The sequence below is a fragment of the Seriola dumerili genome, unplaced genomic scaffold (genome assembly GCF_002260705.1).
Source record: "Seriola dumerili isolate Sdu_G_001 unplaced genomic scaffold, Sdu_1.0 BDQW01000025.1, whole genome shotgun sequence".
NCBI classification, from domain to species: Eukaryota; Metazoa; Chordata; class Actinopteri; order Carangiformes; family Carangidae; genus Seriola; species Seriola dumerili.
The window spans coordinates 19,391,106-19,416,556 of NW_019174280.1; the positions used below are offsets into that span (position 1 = coordinate 19,391,106).

General features: G+C 41.7%; 1 protein-coding gene across 2 annotated transcripts; it reads left to right on the forward strand.

Annotated features, from left to right (window-relative positions):
- Window positions 1-1,297: 1,297 nt before the first annotated feature.
- Window positions 1,298-23,472, forward strand: kif3c (kinesin family member 3C). Of its 2 annotated transcripts, XM_022765192.1 has the most exons (9): window positions 1,298-2,710; window positions 18,133-18,234; window positions 18,356-18,478; window positions 18,720-18,728; window positions 20,710-20,828; window positions 21,233-21,349; window positions 21,577-21,685; window positions 22,394-22,533; window positions 23,287-23,472. In XM_022765192.1, the coding sequence occupies exons 1-9, from the start codon at window positions 1,298-1,300 to the stop codon at window positions 23,372-23,374; spliced, it is 2,220 nt and encodes a 739-aa protein (XP_022620913.1). In that variant the 3' UTR covers window positions 23,375-23,472. The 2 variants fall into 2 exon arrangements, with proteins under 2 accessions (XP_022620913.1, XP_022620921.1); XM_022765200.1 differs by lacking the exon at window positions 18,720-18,728.
- Window positions 23,473-25,451: the final 1,979 nt, after the last annotated feature.

The following is a 25,451-nucleotide window of genomic DNA, read 5'->3' on the forward strand; positions in this document are numbered from 1 at the left end:
TGTTATTAAAAAGAAAATCACCTCAAAAAGAGCTGTTTTTGAAAATATGTTTATTATCTATTATCAACACAAGCTGTCTACAGGAGAGAAAACCTGAATTATCCCTAATTACCAGAATCAAGCTCAGCACAGAACTAATTTTAAATTCTTATCCAGACACCCAGACTTTCCAAAGATATCAAATACATCAGGTTGAAATTTATAAAAGAATTCATAAGATTTCTTCAGTATTTTATTTCAATTGAATGGTGCAACCATAAAAACAAGCTTGAACAAGGTGATGCAACATATAGCCTACTGCATTTGATCATGTCATGAACTGTGCAAGAAGAGTTTTTCCAAACCTGAAGCTATTTACAGTGAGAGGAAGAGAGGGGCACTGTATGATGAGGCATTTAAATTATATAGGCTATTAAATAGATAAATTAATGTATTAATTATGGGAGCATCCACCGTTATAATGACAAACAGACACAAATGTTTTAATTAAAGTTGTCACTGTGTCCATTTCAGAAGTTGGTGGCAGCCTTGGACCAAAATCAACTCTTTGGGTAGTAAAAACTCCATTTCCCATGGTCCTTTGTTCCACTCCGCAGTGATGTGGGGTGTGGTGGTTGAATGACTGTGTGTGTGTGTGTGTGTGTGTGTGTGTGTGTGTGTGTGTGTGTGTGTGTGTGTGTGTGTGTGTGTGTGTGTGTGTGTGTGTGTGTCGTACAGGAGGAGAGCTCCGTCTCTCCGCACAGACCGAGCACAGACCAAATCCACTCCGGAGCATCTGTGAGCGGAGGACGGGGGAGATGCAGACAGACAGCGGGTCTGCAGCGGATCTATCGGGCGTTTGAAATCGAGAGACGACATGAGTATGATATCTGAATTGAATGTTTTTGTCACCGGCTTTGTGGGATTTTTTTCACCGAGTGAATGTGGACGTGAAGCGGGACTGCAATGGAGCGTCGATCCATCGCGTAAGAGCTGCTGACCGTCTGTCTGTTCGCAGGCTAATATTACAGACAATAAGAAGAGGAAATTAGCCATTAGAAACAGTGGCATCTCATCATTTGTGCTGCTAACTATATGAGTCTGTGTTATTAGGCACGATAGCTTTTTCCCTTTATTAATGATCTAGAAGCCATACCGAATTTGATATTAATGATTTAAATATCTATGGTTACACAAGTCCCAGGCAGACAGGAGGACATCCAGGCTGATTAAAGGCTTCATTAAGGTTTCCAGCCTGTTTTTTTTTTTTTATGAAAGTGACATAGATTAATTTTGTTGAAACAATCACAGGACAGTCATGTCAAAAAACAAGAGCAGCGAGTCAGTGAAGGTGGTAGTTCGATGCCGCCCTCTGAACCGGAGAGAGGAGTCCAATGGGCCTGCAGGGGGCATCGTGCAGATGGACCTGCGGCTTGGACAGGTGATCCTCAGAAACCCTCGAGCACCAGCCAGCGAGCCCCAAAAAACATTCACATTTGATGCAGTTTATGATGCAAACTCCAAACAGCGAGACCTGTATGACGAGAGCGTGCGGCCTCTGATAGACTCAGTGCTCGCGGGGTTCAATGGCACCATATTTGCGTACGGGCAAACCGGAACCGGAAAGACGTACACCATGCAGGGCGCGTGGATGGACCCAGAGAAACGGGGTGTGATTCCCAATGCTTTTGACCACATCTTCACACACATCTCCCGCTCGCAGTCGGATAAGCAGTACCTCGTGCGGGCATCCTACCTCGAGATCTATCGGGAGGAGATTCGGGATCTTCTGGATCCCAACCACGCCACTGCCAGAGCCTTGGAGCTCAGAGAGAGTCCAGAGACCGGGGTGTATGTCCGAGATCTGACGTCGTGTGTTTGCAAGAGCATCAAGGAGATCGAGGAGGTGATGAACGTGGGCAACCAGGCGAGGGCAGTTGGGGCGACGGACATGAATGAACACTCGTCCAGGTCCCACGCTTTGTTCTTGATCACGGTGGAGTGCAGTCAGCCTGGACCAGATGGGAGGAAACACATCCGAGTTGGACGCCTCAACCTGGTGGATCTGGCCGGCAGCGAGCGCCAAGCCAAGACCGGCGTCCAGGGAGAGCGCCTGAAAGAAGCCGCCAAGATCAACCTTTCCCTGTCAGCACTGGGCAACGTGATCTCAGCACTAGCAGATGGACGCAGCGGCCACGTGCCGTACCGGGACTCCAAGCTGACCCGGCTGTTGCAGGACTCTTTGGGCGGGAATGCAAAGACAGTCATGGTCGCCACCTTAGGCCCGGCTCCCCAGCACTACGATGAGACCCTGACCACCCTCCGCTACGCCAGCCGCGCCAAGAACATCCAGAACCAGCCAAAAGTCAACGAGGACCCCAAGGACGCTCTACTGCGGGAGTTCCAGAGGGAGATCGCTCGCCTCAGGGCCCAGCTCAACCACAGGAAGTGGAGGAGCAAACAGAAGAAGGAGCATGTGGAGGGCGAGGGCTGGGAGAGAGACGGGGATGAAGAGACGGAGGGCGAGGAGTCGGAGGTGGAGGTGGAGAAGGAGGCAGAGGACTACGTGAAGCTGGAGGAGCAGCGGTTGGAGAGGGAGAAGGAGGCCATCAGAGGAGATCGATTCCTGTTGGCTGAGGAGAAGCAGAGGCTGCTGGGAGAGAAGGAGAGGATGATGGGGGATCTGAGGAAAGAGCAGGAAGCCACCGAGCAGCTGACCGCCAAGTACAAGGTGAGAGCTTAAACCTGAGTCCACTCACACCATGTTTTCAGTCTTTCTTTCTTTGTTCCTTCCCTTCTTTCTTCCTCAGCCCATTCTACACAAAGAATAACATTTAACAGTGTGTACACAGAGAGTAGGACATCAAACAGACGTAACAAAGGAGAAAACAAATACCTGGGTAATAGAGTTGCAAAACGTGAGAGGTAAAAGTCCCATTCATTTCTCCACTGACAACGTTATGTGACTTGGATCGGCATCAAACTCTCCCAGTTAAATCATCAGTACAAAAGATGAACCACTGCCTTTAGAAAATATCTGCCTCTTTGATTAAAGAGTCACAGGTACGAGCTTGTGCACAACACACCTCAACACACAACCTCAGACCCACGTCCTCTGTAAAGCAGACCCTCAATGTTTCATCTCTCTCTCTCTCTCACACACACACACACACACACATGAACACATACTCCATTGAAGAAGTCAGATTAAGGACATGTGGTCCATGGGATTATCATGTGTGATAATCTGATGATCTGTTATTAAGTGACATTATGGAAAGTAACCCTGGGAGCTTCATGTCTAATTACACCTCAGTGTGTGTGAGAGAGTGTGTGTGTGTGTGTGTGTGTATGTGTGTTGTAGCTCGACCAATACTGAACTTTCCAGTAGGGAGATAACTTTTCTGAATGACATCTGACAACTTGATGCACATTGATGTGTAACATCTATTGATGATGTTGATATTTAACAGAAAGTTGGATTTCAAACAACTTGTTTATTGCTTATTTTTATGGTTTTGGCCCTTGACTCTGTCAGTAGTAAAAACATGTTACTCTCTAGAGGTGAACTGATGAGTCAGTTCACCCTCTGGAGTCATCAGTGAGCAAAATGAGCATGTTTTATTAATAATATCATATCATGTGCAGACAGGCTGAGAAAACCAGTAGAAAGTGTTGATGTGTTGCTTTCACACGTCGTCTAATTTGTTTTGTAGAGCATTTGAAAGACATTTTTAAAACTGCAAATTAATATTTCATACATGGACTTTCAGTAACAAAGGCACAAAACAAAACCACTTTACATGTAAAACACTGTATTATGCTTTTATTTCTCACATTTTTCTGCTGTAACTGTTACATAATAATATTTTGAGTGATTATCACCAAAGATTTGTGAATCTTCACAGGCGCCTTTGTCATTTAACTTGTGTTTTGGGTTCTTGGCGGCTTTATACTTTCCCCTCATTCCTATCGGCTCTCCACTGTCGCCATGTGAAGTCTCCGAGCCCAACATGAGATAACCCTAATGACCACAGTGAGTCACCAGGGTTATTTTCTTATCTTTTAGAGAGCTGAGAAGACATGAAGTAATCTCTGTGCACTAGTTTGAATGATGCAGCTCCACTTCGCGAACGCTTACATCATAACTATGTTTGAATTTAACAAACAGCTGATGCAACTGACTCCAGTAGGAGTAACAGTGGTTCCAGTGACTAGCACTGTGTGTGTTTTTGTGCCTGTTGTCCTTAATCCAGAGCCTGTGTGGGTGTCTCATATGTCCAGACAGGAACTGTGGTCATTGTAGCTTAAAATGTCAGTTCCCCCCTTTTGCCCTTCCTGAACACACTCACACACAGTCAACAATCAAGGACTGAGTCAGACCTGCATCAATGACTTGCTCTGATTCATGGGGATATCCAGTCAATAAGTCACCCGTGCAGAATGACTGCAGTCTATAATACTGCCTGGACCGTCCAACACGAGACGCCACTGGATCAGCTTACTGCGCTGCAGCCTGAGGCACCAATGTGAGGGAGGGAAGATACATTTTCAGTGTCACCTCTGTAGGAATAATCGAAGGGCAAGTTTAGGGTTTGTGCTTAAAGAAAAAAATCCCTGCGTATATCCTCTATTTCTTATTAATCTGTGATGTTCTGTGTATTTTCGGAGCTATAAAAATGTTGTAAAGTTTTGGTGTATCCGCTTTTTCCCCGTTGTCTTTAACCGTTCCCAGAGCAGAGGTGTGAATGCGATGCAGTCAGCTGTGTAGGCGGAGGGAGCGATAGCAACAGGAGTATAATGTAATAACACACAGGAAAGGTTACAGTTATCCCCATGTCTCAGAACACAATCTGTATTATGGCTGGATTACTTTCTGTTCTACTGAAGCTGTTTTCAGTGAACAAAATGATCTGTTCCACAGTGGCAAAATGGTTCAGATCAATATCAGGATATAAAACGATATATTTATTTCTGACACTGGAAAAATGGCAAATGCATTCAAAATCACATATAAATGAAATAAACTGATCACTGAACACTTGGTACTCTTGGTTAAAAAGAGTCAATCTTGAAGCTAAATGCTCCAAATTGTTCCGGAAATACACTGAACATCACAAATTAATAACAGAAGAAGAAGAAAATGTGCTTAATTTGACTAAAACAGAAGTCTTAATACATTTGGGTGCAAATCTTTGTTTTTTTTTTGTGCATTAGACACCTGCACCCCAACTCTAAACTCCATTTTTGTATTTGGTTGAGAATAATATGTTTTTCTTAAATTTTTCAATAATGAACAAAACATCAGAAAATAAGTGAGTTTAAATGCAGGTTATATGACCGCCAGCGCTTATTTCCCATCTATATTTATGGATAAATTTGCTTTGAAATTGATGACAGCAGAATCCAAAATCCAGAGTGTCATAGTTATGTTATTTTTAGTAAATGCACTCATCAGCGCACACTCCGAACAAAATCTCTCAGATTGGCAAAAAAAAAACAAAAAACAAACTGACAGAGCGCTCATGTTACACTTGTGCCCACCTCCTCGTTTCAGGAGCAACGTAAGCACACGTTCATTTTTGCTTCACAGGTTGTGGCACTTTGTTAGTGAAGGTGTGAGGTCTGGGGAAGTCCCATGAGACAGAGCTAATGCATATCCTGATGCTGTGCCGTTCAGACCGGGTGCTTTCATGTACATTTCTGTACGAGGCTCCTCGTACCCCCCGCCCCCGTCACGTTGTCCCTCCGAAAAGCACCATGCTGTTGATTCTGTTTTGTGCCGAACCGTCTGAAATCTCCTGTGATCACACACCACAGCTCAGAGGGTCACGCCGTTTGATGCTGACTGGGGTGGCTGCTGAGTGATGTCAGTGCAGAGAATCAGCACAACTGCTTCTCCTCCTCCTCCTCCTCCTCCCTCGAGGAGGACGATGATTAAGGAGAAGAAGAATTTCCTGCCTTTGATGCATCAGTTTGTTGCCGGGGCTTTAAAAGGAAACCTGAATAACCTCAAAGCAATATTTGTCATGCAAGGATCGGAGATGCTAAGATTTAAAATCTGGTGATACTCACTTATATTTTTCTTATAGTCAACAAATCCCATGGAAAGCCCAAGACCAACAACGATTTGATCCTAAGTATTGTCTGATATATCTTGCTCCTCTGTGTCATACAGCTCCGTTGTGTAATGCATTCTCATTTATTGAGGCTTGTAAAATGTTGGCACTTCACATAATTTGGATTGACATCAAATCAGTAATTCACTACAAAAGTCCAAAAAAGATATAAGAAAGATAAGTGTAAAACATTTATAAAAACATAAGCAAAACATATAAATGAATAAAGTTTAATAGGTCATGACAGATATTTAAATGTGGGCAAAAATGAATTACAACTTTGCCGGTTGATTAAAACAAATGAGGTTTTTTAAAATCAAACTAGAACCACCATTGTGATCTTACAGCCTTTGCGATTCAGGAGACCCCAGCCTAGCTTTCCTCTGATTGGCTGACACTGATATTAACCCACCAATCACAGAACGTTGCTCCGAAGGTTCCATTTTTCTCTCTGCTCTCCTGACCAATGAGAGAGAGGTTGCTAGGCACAGAGTCAGAATCAGAGGGAGGGAGAGAGAAAAAAAATCACTCCAGAAAAATCTCCAATTATAGATAATATCAGAGTGAAAAGCAATTGAGTGTCTTCTCCCCTTTCCTCACTCTCCTCTGCCACACACACAAACACACACACACACACGCACACACACACACACGCACACACACACACACGCACACACACACACACGCACACACACACACACGCACACACACACACACACACACACACACACACATGCAACAAATGTAAGTAGGTCAGAAACCATCCTTGTGAAGCTGCGTTGGTTCAGCTGGTGTTTCTGCAGGGCGCTGTTAGCTAACTGGCCTCCAAGGTGCAGCGCTCCATCTGTGGATTGAGCTGTGACGTTGATGCAACTGTTATTTAGCTGCTGCAGGTGCCACCAGCTTTAATTTACAGGGGGAAAAAAAATATATAGTGTCGGGCGGCATGTTGGCTCTGACCTTCTGTGCCTGTCACTATCCCTAACCCTTTTCACCATTTCTCTTTTGCTGGAATGTGTGAAAAAGCTGTGATTCATTCACACAGTGAGGTTTATTGAGCAGATGTGTATTTGGGCTCAGTGACATTTCACTTAAATGATCTATTTGTATCGTGCAACAGAATTTAAGAGTGCAATTGGGTTGACATAAAGATCCAAGACATATTTTCAGTAGGGATGTCCAAAATATGTTTTTTTGCCACCTGTAATTTAATCTGTAATTTTTTATTTATGTATAATGTTTTTCTCTTTGCATGCTTGTGGACGGAGCTAGGAAGGCTCATGATATACTTGACACATTTCACATATGTTTCGTCCCTTCAGTAATATCCAATTTTGTGTTGTCGCTTCCTTTCCATTATGCGATCAATAATTGATCACAAAAAGCTTTAATATTCCATCCAATCTGATCATTTATATTTACCTGTGGATTGAAGATGTAAGTGACACATCTGACACACCTCATTTTTCATGGGCTATTTGAACCAAATACTGAAGATTGTGATTCAAAACCATAGAGTTTAAATTATTGATACGATAGGAATCAAAAGAACAGACTCCAGGACATCTGTAATTTTGAGAAATTCATTCTGTTGTAAATTCTGTAAAACTGAAACTTTATGTCATGAAAACACAAATAGAAATCAGCAACAGTAAGACTGACGGTCACACTGAACTGCCATGCAGTTTAACTTTATTATTCAGTCATGTCCTTGTCAGCTGATGAGTCGAATCCTCACCTAAAGCCTGTTTTGTGGCTATTGTTGAAGCTATTTCTTTGTCGCTACTTTTTGTGGAAGTATCTTTTCTAATGTCTCTGGCACAGTACGATGAAAGGCCCCGTTCTCAATCCGGCCTCTCAGCTCTGAATGGTGGGTGTTTTCCAACCAAGGAAACAGTTGGTGAGCACAGCTGCAGAAATATTTGAAATGCTGAAAAAACTACGTCAGTTGTGTTCAGCAACTGAGATGTTCAACGGATCCCGTCCCAAAAACTGTCCCATGGAAACAGCTTCTTTCTTTCTTTCTTTTTTAGGAAGTCAGCATTTAGTGTGAAAACGTTCCGCTCAGCTCTAACTGTATGTTTTAGTCAGCGTGTCTCGTCCTGTCAAGTTTTATCCACGCTGACATACTCTGCTTTGTACAACACATCGTTGAACTGCAAGAACTGATGACTGTGACGTGCCGACGGCAGCTGTGCTACTCCGCTGCACAGATGTGGCGTGTTTGTGCCAGTCAGAAAGCGAGGAGGCTCAGTCTGTAGTGTTTATCAGTTCTAAATCATGATGAAAATCATCACGATGCTCAGCCACGTAAGAAAAAAAATGTTATTTTATCATCCTTTACACTAGAGTTTTTGTTCTGTTAACTTTATCGTCTTTCAGTAGTATTTCTTGCTGTTATGAAACAGGTATCAGTGCAGTGGCTGTTGAGAATTTCATGCCGAACAGCAGCTTCTCATAAGGAGGCTGCTGTGTCCGACCCTGTGGACTATTCTTAGATCCACTTTTCTGGGTCAAAACTGTACTGCCTTCCCTCTTTTTACTGTCTCTCACATTAGAGATGTCTTTTTCTTTCAGTTTGTTTATTTAATATTTTATTTTTAAAGACGACTTAAAAAGTACCAAAGCTATCTGAACTTAAGATTTTAAAAACGTGCTTTTGTTTCTTGTAAGAATTAACTGATACTTGCATCAGGTTGTGTCTTCTTTTGAGAAAACATCACCACAAGGTCCATTTAGTAGCTCTTGTGGAGCTTTCAGTCGCATCACATGATCTTCACATTTCCAGTTTGTGAGCACTTATTCTCATCCATCTCGTCTTAAAAGCTTCAGAGATCATTTTTGACCTCGTAATCAGACAACTGGGCCAACTCCATGGGCTGAAAGCTCCAGAACAGCTACTAAATGGACCTTATGAACATCTTCTGTGATCCTACTTTCCCTCACTTCATTTAGTCATTTGTCTGCGTTTCTTTCTTTTTTTCTTACAGCTTTCCTAGAGAAGCACCATGGTATATAGATCATGCATCTTCAATTAAACGTTAGTGTTTAGGAATGTTACTACAAACTCTTGCAAATTTGGATCAAAGTGAAGAAGCCTAATCTGTGGAAATAAGAAAATGATATTAGGGCAGACCACTCTCAGGAGTGTGAATCCAATGAACTGAGACTAAGAATAAAAAAAAACTCCTCCGTGGCAAGCTGCCCAGTTAAAGTCTGTGTTGGGAAACACCGGGCTGTTTCTCTCCGATGCTTTTGATCCTCTGATTTTCTTTTGTAAAGAGCCTAAAATAGATGTTGCATTGTCAGCGCCGACAGCGAACAGAGGAGGGCAAGTTGGCCTGAGGCGGGATGACGGTTGAATCTTTCAGATGGAAAACAAATAGGTACGACAGTGTGTGCTTACGGTTTCCAGATCTATTAATGCATCATCAAGTCCTCTCTGTCTTTTGTTATCGGAGGAAATGGACATTGATCGTGCATTAAGGATTTTCCTACATCCTGCCAGCTGAAGTTCCACCAATCAGAGTGCACGGTCAACAACAATGCCCACTGCCTCATAGGAAAAATTGCCAGCATAACACACACACACACACACACACGCACACACGCGCACACACACACACAGACACACACACACACACACACACACAGATGCATGGCTGTATGGATAGAATGTCTGTTTCCTGTTTATATAGCTGCCTTCCTGTCTAATTAGGGGAGAAAAAAGCCTGGACAGTTAGATGAAGGCGTGTGTGAAGAATAGAGTAGAATAGAATAGAATTATTGTTTGTCATTGTACTGGTGTATACAATGAAAATCAGACACACTGCGTGATCAGAGCTATAATAAATAAACAAGAAGTATATAAATATAAATTAAAAAAAGAGTGAGAAGAATATAAATCTGTACATATTTCCTGGTAGAAACTGTCCATTAGTCTTGTGGTGTGTTCTTCCATGGACCTATAACACTGTCCTGAGGGGCGGGGGGACAAAGAAGGGATGGGTGGGGTTGAGATGGGTCTTTTTAAGATGCTGGACGCCTTCCAACAGGAGTTGTAGATGTTTTTCCCCGGGCAGGCAGGTGTGTGTTGTTGATCTTCTTAGCTGTGTTGACGACTCGAGCCTTATTGTCAGCCTCTGAACTGTTTCCGTACCACGCCGGGATCCCATGTGTCACACTCTCAGTGGATCAGCTGTTGTGGCAGGTTGACTTTCCTGGGTGTCTTTAGTACGTAAAGGTTAGCTGTTGTGCTTCCTCAGCCAGAGAGGTTATGTTGGAGGAACATGCGAGATCTTGTTGTAGAGGTCCAGGTTGTTTTCTGAGCACCAGAGTGTGTGTGTGTGTGTGTGTGTGTGTGTGTGTGTATGTGTGTGTGTGTGTGTGTGTGTGTGTATGTGTGTGTGTGTGTGTGTGTGTGTGTATGTGTGTGTGTGTGTGTGTGTGTGTGTATGTGTGTGTGTGTGTGTGTGCGCAGGACACTGATGAACAGCTCTTCACTGCTCTCCATCTTTCAGCATTCAGCGCTGCGTCACTGAAATATTGATGAATCAACTCTGTGTGTGTCAATGTGTGTGTGTGTGTGTGTGTGTGTGTGTACGTAACGTCTGCATGTGTGTGTGTGTACTTTTAAGTCATGGGATCAGCGGAGAAGGCAGAGCCATCTCTTAAACAATACACACTCCTCTGTCTCTCACACAAAGAGACAAACAAACACAGAGAGAGACAGAGAAACGTCTGCATGTAAACATAAAATATTCAATTTACGTTTATCTTGAAAAGGCACAGGGGGTGAAAAATTGATATTTTGAATGGAAGCGAGACGTAATATTTTGCAAATGTAACCACTGTAGCCTCATAGAATATACAAAGTAATTATCAAAACACATGAATAATTAATTTCACCATTTTTATACAAGCTGTGTAAAGACTTTCACTGCATGAGATTAGTTAAAAACAAACCTCCAAAACATTCTTGTTTTCATCTTAAAGGAGGAGTTTGATATTTTATAAAATACTGCTCATTTCTGTCTATTCTATATGAATGTAGTTAGCTTAGCTTAGCATCAAGACTGGAAACGGGGGATCAGCTAGCCTGCCTCTGTACAAAGGTAAAAAAAAATACCTCTAAAGCTCTCTAGTTAACATGTTTTATCTTGCTTGGCTAATTTACACAAAAAAAAAAAACAGAAGTTGAAAATGCACTTTGACCTTAATAAACTCTGACATGCATATCTCATATGAGTTCATTTGAATACATGAACATGAAAATGAGTCATGTTGATAAAGTCTTGCGCATGTTAAGTTTCTTTCAGGATAAAAGGATGTTTTCCAGGTTGGTGTGTGGTTAGGTTGGGATCTGCTGATTGCATGTCACTCACTGGATCTCCCTTGTGTGTTGGATGCAGGAGATGACTGACAGTGAGTGAACGGTAATGAGGTTGTTGCCTTTAAGGCTCCTTAAGTGCCTCTTGCATCGACCGGGACTGATGTGAAACAGATTCTCAGATATGTCCCGACCTTTATTCTCTCTTCTCTTTCATTCTGTGTCTCTTGTCTTTTCCTTTTGCACTTATCCCTCTCTTCTTCCGTGTTTCTGTCTCTTCCCAGCGAGCCCTCTGTCTCTCTCTGCTGCACACATGAGACCTGTTGTCGTCACGTTGTATTTATAGCCCGCTCGCTCCCAGCAGGCCCCCGGGCCCTGCTGTGATTGGCTGGCTGATGTGGACGAGCCAGCTCAATATGCAGCGCTTCACATTCTCTTCACTTTCCCATCAGGAAATGAATCAGTCACAGCCAAAAGAATTTGAGCACACACTTATGGGCAGATTATACATCCACGCACAAATATGCAGGCTGGCACTCACGCACACACATGTGCGCACAAGCTCCAGGAAAAAGTGTAATGTAATTATAAACGCTTCAGTGTTTTCTTCTTCTCCCCCTAGACTCTGCAGCTCAGAAAATATAAATACTCAAATGTATGTCGCCAGACTAGATGTGATTACAGCACATATAGTAGATTATAATGATTGTAAATAAATACGTAAGAGCAGCTATTCACTGACACACACACAGCTGAATGATGAAATGTGAGTAAAAACATTTATTTTAGTACAAATGTAAGGTACTTGTACTTCACATCTATCTATCTACCCATCTATCTATCTATCTATCTAACACAAGGCAATAACAGCTCCTTAGTGCTAACACAGATATAATAAGAATACAAAAGATGTAACAGCCAGCAGGATAAATAATCATAAACCTCTTAATCTAACTGAAAAGCTTATCCGCAGCCGACTTAATTGATATACATGGATATAAAATCAGGAATTAACAGTCACATGGTTTTGTTTGTTTGTTGCTTTTTTGGTTGAAGAACCTCGAACTTCTGTCTCTTCTTGTGCACAACAACGAAACGAGCAGAAAAGCTTTATTCCCGAGCTCTCCGCGAGAAAGCGTCTTTTCAGGGCCGGTAAAAAGAAGTTCATAATCAGAATGACTCACATGAGAAAAGCTGCTTCACTGACCAGGAATCTACAGTAAAAACAGTCAGACGTCCAGGCCCGTCAGTTGATGAGCTGCAGTTACAGGAAGGTTTATAATGACATGGTGGACAAATTAAAGTTCGCTGTGGCCTTTAGAAAGCATCATCTGACTGCATCTGTAAAACCACTGTTGTGCCTCGTTAACTAGAGAGTTTATGTTGGAGGAACATGTGAGATCTTGTTGTAGAGGTCCAGGTTGTTTTCTGAGCACCAGCCTTTCTGTGTGTGTGTGTAATGACTCAAGTGAGTCATCTGTCATGTGACTGAAGGTCATTTGGGCTCCTCACTGAGTCACCTCCTCCTCCTCCTCTTCCTCCTCTTCCTCCTCTTCCTCCTCTCTTGTCTCCTTTCTATCTTCACCAGCTCAGATATGAAAGAATTAGACCTGAACAAAACATGCTGCAGTTGTTGTAACACAAATCTGCCCTGGAGCTCATGACCCAGTGATCACAGTAAATGCCACAATAGATTAATTCCTTCCAAATAGTCAACTACAACTAAATCAATTTAGGATTAAATCTGTAGTCCACACAAAGATTCCTCCCCCTTTTGTTTATTTATGTATTTTATCATTATTTTTTACATTATTTTTTATTGCCTTTACACATGTAGTCTATATGTGCAGATGGATTTATTTATATATATTGTTTATGTGTAACTTATGTGTAACTTAATGTTTTGTATTATCATTTTCTTTCCCTTAGCTTTAAATAAAAAAAAAATCTCATGAGTTGTACCTTAGTGTTTCCTTAAAGTTCAACATTAGGGGAAATACGTTTAGTCTCTTTCTTTGTGGGAGAAGATTGATACCACACTTATGTTTTAAGTTAAATTTGGCAGGAGACAATTAGCCTAGCTTAGCATTAAGGCTGCAACCAATAGTAACACAAAACATATTGCCCCTAAAAACCATAAATTGTTGTTTTTATATTAAACAAACAAGAGACGGTGTTAATCAGTGGGATTTAAGGATGTTTGTAGGTGTGTTCCAGTCTTATGCTAAGCTAAGCTAATAACCATCATACTTAACACACAGTAATGACAGTTATATCAACTGCAGTTATTTAAATTTCAGGTAGTTGTAATGTAGCATTAAAGGTAAGTGAAAAACAAGCTGTTAGCACTCAGTTAGCTCACAGTAGCTAAGAACATGATCAACCAGGAATAATTGCCAACAACGCTAACGAACTGTTTGTTTCCCCAAAGCAAGTTCAGGAAAAGGGCGGCAAAAAAAAAAAAGCGTAACAGCCATTTAATCCATGTCTTTGATGATTTTGGTGAATTTTATTTACAACCGATCCAGTGACAAAACTTCTGACGTGAAGCCTTCTTCAAAGCCTGATGCTAATCTTGTTCCCGAACTTGTTTTAGGGGGGAAAAACATAGCGGTTCTTTGTTTCTCTGAGGCAGAGCGCTAAACTGAAATATAATGTAGTACACTTGTTTCCTCTTATAAACTCAATGCCTGCAAGCAGTTTTTTAGGATAACCAGGGGACATGTACAATATAACAACACATTGTTCAATTTTAATTAGATGTTTGAATCTATGTAATTGGGGGTTTTGACACAGTTTCATGAACACACTGAGACTTGCAATGGAGCCTGTTAGAATTAGATGAAAATGCATTTTCTTCACTAGATAAAGGTAAAGCGTCAAACTGTCCATTCATAGCCTGCCATGTAAAAGCCTGTAAGGGATTTACATCTACAGTAGCAAGAACAAAGTAATTACCTGCATTTATATGTAAATTTGTATTGAAATATGGTCAGATCTTCTTCTAAAATGTACAATAATGAATAAACACAATCTATTTTACTAATAACACAAATTATTTTATTGTTCTTGTCCATACTGAATGAAAAAAAAATTGAGTTTGCTCCTGATGTAAATCAGAGATAAAATAGTTGATTTGCATAAAACTGAAAGGGTTCCAGAGTCATCTCAAAGAGTTTAGATATTCATCATTCATCTGTCCACACTGACACAAATCGTCTGTAAATGGAGTCGGTTTGGTTCTGTGGCCACTCTCAGTAGAAGTGGGCGTCCAGCTCAGATGAAAGCACAAATCAGAATAATCAGTGAGGTAAAGAAGAAGCCCAGAGTAACAACCAAAAGCCTAAAGGAATCAGTGGAGCTGGTTAGAATCTCTGTTCACAAGTCTAACATATGCAAATCATGGTGCATGGCGTCCCGACTCTCCAAGAAAACATCACTGTGCCCCTGAAGTTTACTGAAGAGCTGCTGGGAAATTTTTTTGTGAACTGATGAAACAAAGATTGAATTGTTTGGGAGGAGCATACAGCTCCTATGTATGTTGATAAAAGACACTGTATACCAACATGAGAACATCATTGAGGGAAAAATGGATTTCCAAGTTTATCAAGGCGCCTTATATCATTATATCATCCTTTAAATCTAAACTGAAAACATCACTTTATAGTCGTGCCTTCCAGTTGTCTGGTTTGCTGTTCTTAATTAACCATTTAATTTGACTTTTATTCCTTTTATTGGTTTTAGATATCTTATTTTAATTGGACTATTTATAATTTTTTAATCACGTTTTATTCCTACATTTTAGTAGTTTTATTTTACACACCTTTTTACTGATCGGTTGTTAGTCTTAATTATTTTATTTTCTCAATGGTTTTTAATTCATACGTTTATGTATCATTTATGTGTTTTTAATTTGTGTTTAATGTTTTATCTTCACACTTCCACATAGTTTTTGTGGTTGTTAGTTTAAACACACTTGTGTTTATCAGTACTTGTGACTTAGATGATGATCAGGTAATTTCATTGGGTTTTCTTACTTTTATTTTGCCACTGTATCCAACCAACCTATCAGAGGGAAGAGACATGGGATGCATGAGAAAGAAAATCCCTGACATGAATCAGCCCTTTAATGAAGCTGAATGAATATGACAAAACACAAAGAGCAGCAAACCAGACACACACACACACACACACACACACACACACACACACACACACACACACACATGTATATACAGAGGACACAAAGACAGCTCGAAACAAAGAGGCTTCTCTCTGAAGGACTCCACTGTACTCTCTGCATGAGTTTGAGTGTGTGTGTGTGTGTGTGTGTGTGTGTGTGTGTGTGTGTGTGTGTGTGTGTGTGTGTGTGTGTGTGTGTGTGTGTGTTGCTCATATAATCAAATGGACAGTGTGGTATGTGCATGTATAGGCTGCACACACACACAAACTCTTTTTGTATAAAGACCTGAGACTGGAATGTGGCCAGTATAAAATGGCCGTGGCCCCTGTCTGCCCTCCTTGGGCCTCTTTTTTCTCTCTCTTCTCCCTCCTCCTTTTTTTTGCATTTTCTTCCTCTCTTTTCCTTCTCTTTCCTCTTCCTGTTTCTCATCTCTCATTCCTCTCGCGTTTCTACATTCATTTCAGATTTCTGCCCTCGGGACAGAGATCATCCGTTGTCAGATAAAGGCAGAGGAGACAGATTGCATCACTTCAACCCCAGGCCTTTAATCTCCTCAGTAACCAGAGATGTTGTTACCAGAGGCATGAAATTATAATGATTCTCCACCAGCATCAACGCACTCATGTGATCAAAACCTTTTAAAAGGTAGAAATGATAACTAGAAGAGACGCTGGGAGAGCAAACCTCCACAGTGCTTCATACAGCACTTCTTTCTACAGGAGCCCATCAGCCTTATCATTTCTCTGCAACCTTTTTACTACTGTGAAACTCTGACCCATTAGAGCCGGATGTGATCATGTCCTGCTGAAACGTGTCAAAACCGGTAAAGGCCGTCTGACAGCCAAAGCTCAGACTCAGTCAGAACAGCTGGGGAGAAGAAAGAGAAGTTTTGTTTGAGGAGAAAGAGGGACAGTGTGGGTGGTCGTGCACTGCTGCTTGTTTGTTGTTATTTACAGATAGCAGAGCAGGGAAGCAGGTGGGAATAACTGACAGCTTGTATTTCATCTGTGATCCTCTCACTTTTTTGGGGGGGTTTGTACATTTGTCAGACAAACACAAAGGGAAGTGTAAAAAAAAATCAACCCAGAAGCAGCTAGCAGCGAGCTACCTAACCTCAACCTGACGCACCAGATGGTTTGTCACACAGAACCATGTGGGAAGGCGTCGCCGGGAAACTGTTTGGAAAACACTTGGCATGTGATTGGATGAGCCGTCTGTCTGACGTAGTGGGAGAACGCCAAAGAGGAAACGCGACACGCCAAGCCGCGGTGTGAGCGAATAGCTCGGAGCCTGGCGAGATGGATCCTCACTTGCTATAAAGGCCAGCTGCTTCACAAGGTTAATGGAAACCAAAAAGTCATTGATAGAAAGCAGACAGGCCCGCTGTTGAAGCTGTGAACACATCCCACTGATGTTCGTGGGCAGCTCTGTGTGTCTGTATTTGAGGTGTGGGAGACCCTGGTATTTAAACCTCTGTGGGGTCTGCAGCCACGTCTTCTTGGATAATTGTCATTCAGGATCAATAGAAACTGTGCCAGATGGTTGTGACTGGTCGTCCCGATGGTACATAAAAAATAATTATCTTGCGAGGTGTTTCATGATTTACAAAGCTAAAAGCCATTAACTGTTGCTTTGGTTTATCAGAAGGAAGCTACCGTACTCAGGTGATCAGGGTTTATTCATTTAACATTAAATTTGAGGACCTGTGGAGGAGTCTGTGTTTTACAGTTGCAGATGTATCACATGTGGTGTTTTTAAAGGCTTACTCTGATGTTTTTAGGCTCAATAATTGAATTAAATTAAAATAGAATTAAGGGATTTAAAGGATTACGGGATTCTTCACCAGCAGTATAATCATCGGTGTCTGGTCAGGCATTTCGTAGGAGGAGTAGACTTGTGTTGGGGTAATTAGGACTTTACAGTCTCAGGCTTGTGTGAGACATCCACACAGTCACAGGAATAATTGGTCTAGTTTCTAGTCTTCTGTTAATGCAGCCTGCACTGATGTGGAGTTTTCAGGGTGATTCATGTCTGAGGTCTGACAAAGTTTCAGCAGAGCTCAGCTGGTTGTGGCACGGTGTCATCATGTCGCTGCTAAGCTGCTCACTTCCAGCTCCATGTGCCATCATCAGCACAACGTCTGTACTGGCTGCAGCAGCTCCAACACACACACACACACACACACACACACACACACTTTATTCTTGTATCTTTCATTAGTCAAATTTATGTTGATTGGTAAAATTAACTTTATGTTTTAGGTTTTGTTTATGTTTATATTCCTGCACATTGTAGCTAAATTCTAAAAATGTTACAACTTTTTCTGAAAAATCATAAAATTACAACTTATTTTTTAAAACATTACTTTTTTAATCAAAATATTTCGATTTTATATTGATTTTCAAATATAATAAAAAAACAGGTCAGCTGTGCTTTAATAATTTAGTAATTTAATAGCTTATAAATTGTGCATTGCAGTTTTTTCATGATTATTAATCCGAATGTTGTTGATATTGTTTCAGGCGATGGAGAGCAAGCTGCTGGTTGGCGGGAAGAACATCATCGATCACACCAACGAGCAGCAGAAGATGCTGGAGATGAAGCGGCATGAGATCGCTGAGCAGGTAAACCTGTGTGTTTCTGTGTGTGTGTGTGTGTGTGTGTGTGTGTGTGTGTGTGTATTCTGATCCCACGTATGATCTTTGCTGATGTAGAGAAAGGTGACGTTTTAATCGTTGCTTTCAGACGCGTAGGGAGAGGGAGATGCAGCAGCAGATGTTTGTCCAGGACGAGGAGACGCTGGAGCTGAGAGAGACTTTCACTTCCCTGCAACAGGAAGTGGAGGCCAAGACCAAGAAACTCAAGAAGGTAAAATATCTGCGCCGATACTTTATGTAACATGCAGAAAAGAATCACACGTGAATACAATCCAAATACAGCAGTATCTATATGTTTTTGCACACACACACAAACACACACACACCTTCCTTTTTGTTCCTAATGTGAGTATATCCCTCTTTCACCCCTGAACCCCTGAACCTTGACCTGGACCCTAATGACCCCCCTGCCTCGGACACATGCTCCGTCCGGACACACACTTAAATCTCAGTACCTCAAGGTTTGTCCTGCCGTCCCCTCCTCTTTCCCTGGACCTTTCCCTCCCTCCGTCTGTCTTGATCACTCTCTGTCCATGCTTTCCACCCTAACACTCTCCCTTTGGTCAAATGGCTCAAGAACTCCCAGTAACTCACCCCTAAATCCTTCAGTGCAAACCCCTAAAACCACGCTCCGACCCCCTTCCCTGCTCCTCTCACTTCCCCAATCCGCTGCACTGGCCGAGCCAGCAGGACTAACCCCCGAACAACCCACTGTGTGAATGTAGATGACAATGTGACTAATGATCCTGCGTTGATTTTTGTTCCCCTGGTGGCGTTTAACGCGACATGTGTGCTTCCCACCCTTCTCTCACTGCATGGTGTTGTCTCTCTGAGGAAAAGAAGGAGAATGAAATGTGGAGTTTTTCCCACTGTGCATTTACAGCTCCGGGAGCAGCCTGTGACGCTCAGACCGCTCAGACTCTTAGGTTTAGCTTTGTTGGCTGAGAAAAGCTGGTTACTGATGAACTAATGCAGCAGCCAATCAGATTTCTACACGTCCTCGTTTTCCCTTCAAAATTTATGAGCTAATCAGGAATGTGCAAAATGAAGCAGAGGTTGATAATAGCTACTGAGTACTTTTTCAGCTGGCTTCATAGTGGTGCATTAAGTAGTCACAGCGTAGCAGCAGCAGGGCTGCCAGCTCTCAGGCTTTTGGCATGAGGCGCCTGCTTTCAGGCTCTGTCTCTCGCTTCCACGTCGATACTGGTGTTCTGTTTGTTGACTTTGACTGTTTATATAAAGGATATTTTCCTCTGAGTTTAATTAGTCAGCACACAGCAGCAGGAACAACACGTGCATCTTCAAATTGGGAGAGATGTGCGTTTTTTTCCCCAGGTGGCATTTTTCATTTTTTATTATTTAGATCTCAAGACGCAAGTAGGCAAGATCAATTGTTGTTCTGTGTTTTTCTACACACATCATCTTTTTCTTTTCTTTTTTTCTTTTTTTTTACTGTGAAATTATTTGGAGTAAAGCAGCTAGTCCTGAGCTCCATCACATCTACCGGGACATTTTTCCTGGGGCTGTTTGCTGAGTTTGTTGAAATGAAGACAACAATGAGCAGGTTAAAAGAAAAGCCCAATAATCATCTTCAGTAACACACATTCAGAGAAAGCCGTTACACTGCAAAACCTGCGCTTGCCACGATCACCGCCTCTTTCACAAACACTGCTATTGCACAGATCTCCTGAATCAAACAATGTAAGCACAGGCGTTGTAAAAAATAAAAGAGAGTCTGATTAGAAATGATACAGGTGTGACTTTAGATATGAGCTTTGCTTAAAGTATCATTTTTTTATTACAATAAAAATAAAAATCACCTTCTCAGATGTAATGCTTGTAGAATCGAATGTAAATCACAGTCTGAACATAATGAAAGACTGAACCAGAGACTTCCTTTAGTCCATCAGAGAAGCTTTTATATCCTTGTACATTGTTCATAGTTTTGGATTGATTGAGCCACATTTCGCCCTTGTTTTGAAATATTGTGTTTGTGAACTGTGTAATTTCAACAATAAATCCAATCAGTTTGGGGGTTTTTTTTGTGCTATAAAAAGTTTGCGACCAGCTGCTCCTTATTGATCTCATTTTCCTTCAGAGCTTCACACTCAAGCTGCATGAACATTTCCTTGAACTGCAGTGACATTTTAAAGGCCAGACCAGGGCTAAAGTCAGGATTAACCTACTTGTGTGAAAACCCCATACAGTCAAAGTCAAATAGTGAGCAGTGTGAAAGCTCAGGAGGAGCGCCGGAGGAAAGAGGAGGAATGAGCTGGAAGGAGGGAGGGCTGCCATGTTGCTGTGCTGCCCTTCTTTTTTTTTTTTTCCAGACACCAGTGCCTCCAGTGCTGTTGCTATGGGCAACCAAGCTGCAGCGGGCTGGAGACCAGTTCATCTCCTCACCCTCTCTGTTTCTCTCTCTCTCTCTCTCTCTCCTTCTAGCTTTATGCCAAGCTCCAGTGCATCAAAGCCGAGATCCAGGACGTGAACGACGAGCACGTGAGGAGCCGACAGGAGCTGGAGCAAACTCAGAACGAGCTCACCAGAGAGCTCAAGTTCAAGTGAGTCGAGCAAACGTGCTCTGACGGTTCAGCAAACACGGCACACACTCATAGATACGTGATTTGAACGTGTCTCATTTTTCCCAAATGTTGAGATGAGCTGAATAAACCTCAGACATTATCCCAGGAAATCCTACAAAATCAAAGGAATGGCTCCTTAAGTCCTTTATTAGCACTTTGTTTAAAAATAAAAACGTGCTGTGTGTGAATAATTCATGAAGTCACACCTCTGCTCTTCTTATCTGCAACATTGCATTACTAAATCAATGTAATTATAATAACTGAAGGTGAAACATTTTATTTAAGCCCTACAAATTCAAATAAGCATAAGCTCTTCTCTGCCCCTTGATTGTGATTTGACCTGAGATTAAACCTGTGTGGTGATGGGTGTTGTGAACCTGCAGGTATCTGATCATAGAGAACTTCATTCCTCCGGAGGAGAAGAATAAGATCATGAACAGACTGACCTTTGACCCCGAGGAGGATCAGTGGAAGTTTCAGCCTCTTGTTGCTGCTGAAAGGTCAGTGTGGGTAGTCTGATGTGAACATAATGAACTCAAAATGTGATTTGGGTCAGAGCTCGTGACCTTTTGACCTTTGTAACATGCCTGGTCTCTCAGTATCGCTGTGACCCTATAGGCACAAAAATACTTTTGTTAGAAACTGAGATTTTGATATAATATGACCATTAACATTGATTTCTAATTGATTTTTTTCCTCATTGATCCCCTCCTCTTCCTCTATCCAGTAAATCCTCGCAGATGAAGAAAAGGCCGGCATCTGCAGTTGGATACAAACGACCCATCAGCCAGTATGCCAGGGTTGCCATAGCGATGGGAGCTCACTCCAGATACAGGGTAGGTGTATGTGTGTGTGTGTGTGTGTGTGTGTGTGTGTGTTACATGATGTCTGTTGAATGGGATGTTGACAGAAGATTCATGTCCAGTGATGTGAAGTGGATATTAAAGGTGAAACATGATTTTCAGACTCACATGTGCTGAGATTTTTGTTTAGACATAACAAAGGGAATATGCAGCAGCAGTAGGACCTTTTGTGTAGAGAAGAATTTGGAGTCATTGCCACAAATCTGAACTCAGTCAGTGTCAACAGCTGTTGCAGTGATACGGGGATGAATCAGGAGACTGACAATTTATTATTTCGTCAAGGTTGTGTGAAGATTGAGTGCTGTACAAAAGGCCGAGGTTTCAATCATAAAACACAGTTACTGTAAAAACGACTTTTTAGACGAGATTTAAAATTAAAGTTATTGTTAGCTGACATGATGGTAAGTGGAGCCGAGGAGCCAGTCCAGCACAAGCTTGACCTCTTAGCATGATAAGGCGTTAGCAGTGCAGTTATATGCTCCATGAGAGGCTTTGTACTGTATGTGATTAATAAAGTTAAACAACTTGAAGTGTTAGGACAGTTACACAAGACGTTACAATGACAGACGGTGGGAGGATATAGAAGTGTGCATCACATAAAGTAATGAATGGAAGCAAGGCAGCATTCAGTCAGTGTGATCCTGACGACTCACTCACTCTCGTGTATATTTGTGTGCGCAGGCTGAGAACATCATGTTTCTGGAGCTGGACATGACGCCTCCCAGCACCGCCTCACTGGATCGTTCCACGGAGGCCGACCAAAGTCCCTCTGTGGACAGCTCGCCCACCAAGGACAGGGGCGTCCGCAAGTCTCGCTCCTGGTGAGCCCAAACCCCCCCCCCCTCTTACCACAACCTGTCGGGAGCTCAGGAGCCTGATATTATCTTCTAATACGTCCAAATACAAAGAAATTGTAGCAGATGCATATTTTGACCTTATGTTTCTTAATTCAAGTTTAAAATGGTTTGTTGTATTTGTGTTTGTTTTGTTCTTTTGTGCTATTTGTGCTAATTCTATATATTATATATTATAATAAGAAACAGCAGAGCAGAAAAGCCAAATATTTGTTTGTATTTGTTTATTTTTCATCTGTAAAATGTCCCACTCAGTGAAATTTTTTGATCACAATTGTTTAAAATACTAATTTATGGGATGGTTATCATAAGTGTTTATGTTATCTGTTCATGTAAAAACATTAATCTATATATACAGTATATATTCTTCAAGTTCATCCATCATGATTTATATTATCCATTGATGTCAATGTAAAATACAATTCAGGGTGTAGATATACAAATAAGAAGTTATATTGTATGTGGGCCTTTACTGCTCAGCCTGTATCTGACGAGTGTAAAGGGTTTAGAGTCAATGCATCTCTAAATGGGATTATTCAGGATTAGCCACACCCTCTCTAGGCGGTCCTAATCTGATGGTTTATCTCTCATTTGCTCAGAAGCTTCTAATCTCAAATGCTGCTGGATAATCGTATTAACCTGCGTCAAAGTCGCATGTAAAGATTGTATTTTTATTTTTTTTGTATTTCTATCTTAATTTTTTTTCTTCTTCTTTTGCAGGTGTCAGCCCCCGAAACCCATCACTTCCTCCTCTTCTAATGTTTCCTTGGCGGCATGTCACACTGCCACACCCACAGCGGCACAGTGAAGCTTTAGTGAAGAGGATTTTTTTGTTCTATTGTTATTTATTTTATTCCCTCTGCTTCCTCCTCCTCTTTTCCTCTTCCTCTTTTGGCCATTGATCAATTTTGGACGACTTCTCTGTGAGGCCTACAGCTGGGACACAAACACACACCCACCTCTGCTGAATCCTGAGAGGTCATGGACTACCTTAATGGGTAGTTAATGAGGAAATGATCTCATGACAGGAAACAAAATGACCTTATGAACCTCAGAAACTCTGTAAAACATCACCCCCTCCTGTTCTACGGATGTAAAGAGCCACCAGATCCCCTTCTGCCATGCATGTTTGAGACCAAGAGCCTCGGATTATCCTAAAACAACTGGCTGCAGTGCTGCACTGCCCAGACTGGTGTGCGTGTGTGTGTGTGTGTGTGTATGTGTGTGTGTGTGTGTGTGAGTGTGTGTACTGTACATACAGGGCTGTATGATTGCCTGTTTGTGTTTCTAATTGTGACCAATAGAGATCTGGAAGATCACAAACTGCTTGTAGAACTGCTTGAGTCCCCTGTAGAATATCAATCAGTGTAAATATTTCATGTATCTGTTCACGTCTGTGTTGGCTTCTGGAGTTAAGAACGGTAGAAAAATAATGATATAACATATGATGTGTGCTGTTGTGGGTCAGAGAGGTTCCTTGAAGCCTGAATGATGACCTTTGTCTAACATTATTCCACTGTCCGTCCACTCTGTCTAATTTATAAGAAATGCCTTAAAATAATCATGAAAATTAAAATACTGAGGCATGTCACACTTCCAAAATCAATTTGCTGGATTTTTTTTTATTTATACCAGGACAAAGGAAAACACAGGGGAACATTAAAATCTAAAACAAAGTCACTTTAAATGTAGATCCAGTTGAAAACTAAGTGTCCCAGGTAGATTAAACAGAAATCATGGCTATTATGAAATGTATTCTTGGTCATGGAAACTCATTTGCTTTTTCTGGAGCTGGGTGGAGATTAAACTTGAGTAGTTTACTCTGTCATTTGAGGAAGACCATAAGATGTGGTTAAATGCCAATACATGGCCCTTGAGCTGAGATATTTTCAAAACACCACTAATGCTTTACCCTAAATTACCATTTAAGTCACTGGTGAGACCAACTCAACCATGGACTGAACGCAGCCGGTCTTTTTCCTTTTGTTTGACAATTTGCACAAAATATAAAAACAATAGAGTCAGTGGAGAAAACATATGTCTGTTTTGCCTTACAGTGTTTTCTCTGCCTCCACCTCAAAGTTACTTGTGTGTATCAGGACACCTCTTCGTGCATTATCCCTCTGAAAAGGAAGGTTCTGTTTGTTTGTTGTTATTTTAACTATATGTTCATTATTGAGGCTGTAATTTGCAGCGGTGTTGAACTGGACTCCATCATACCAAGACGAGCTTCTAATGTTTTGCTGGCCTCATTTCTAAACATGAAAGCGGAAGAATATGAGAAACATGTCAATATAATGCAGCCCAGTACACCACCACCACTGACTAGTAATAAACATATAGTTGAATTAGCACCTCTCAGAATAATAAAGTGGCCTGGCAGTGTATTTGTAGTAAAGCAAACATTAATTTAACACATACAGTGGCAAGACGAAGTACGTGAACCCTGTGGGATGACATGGGTTTTCTGTATTGATCGGTCATAAAATCTCCAACAGGAGGATTTTGTTTGTTTTTAAGACAAATTCATACATAAACGCAGGTATTTCCAAAGGCTTCACTCACTACTTCTTGCCACTTTAAGTGAGGACTTGCCTCCAGTCGGTCGGTGTAGCCATGTCATTTTCTTTGCTGTGTGGCTTCTGTGAAGTGACGCAGCAAATTAAAACCATTGCTGTAAAATTTAAATTAAGTTAATTCATCGTGGCTGCCGTGGCAAGAAGGTCAGTACAACCTAACCTGCTGACTGAGGGTTGTCTAAGTGAAGCTGAAGGGCGCCAGACTGGCCTGTTGTTTGGAGAGCAGGGTGCAGTTTAGTGTCACAGGGTTCTTTACTTCCTAGAGGTTAAGAGGAGCAGACAGTGAGGAGGTGGGGGGGGGGGGGG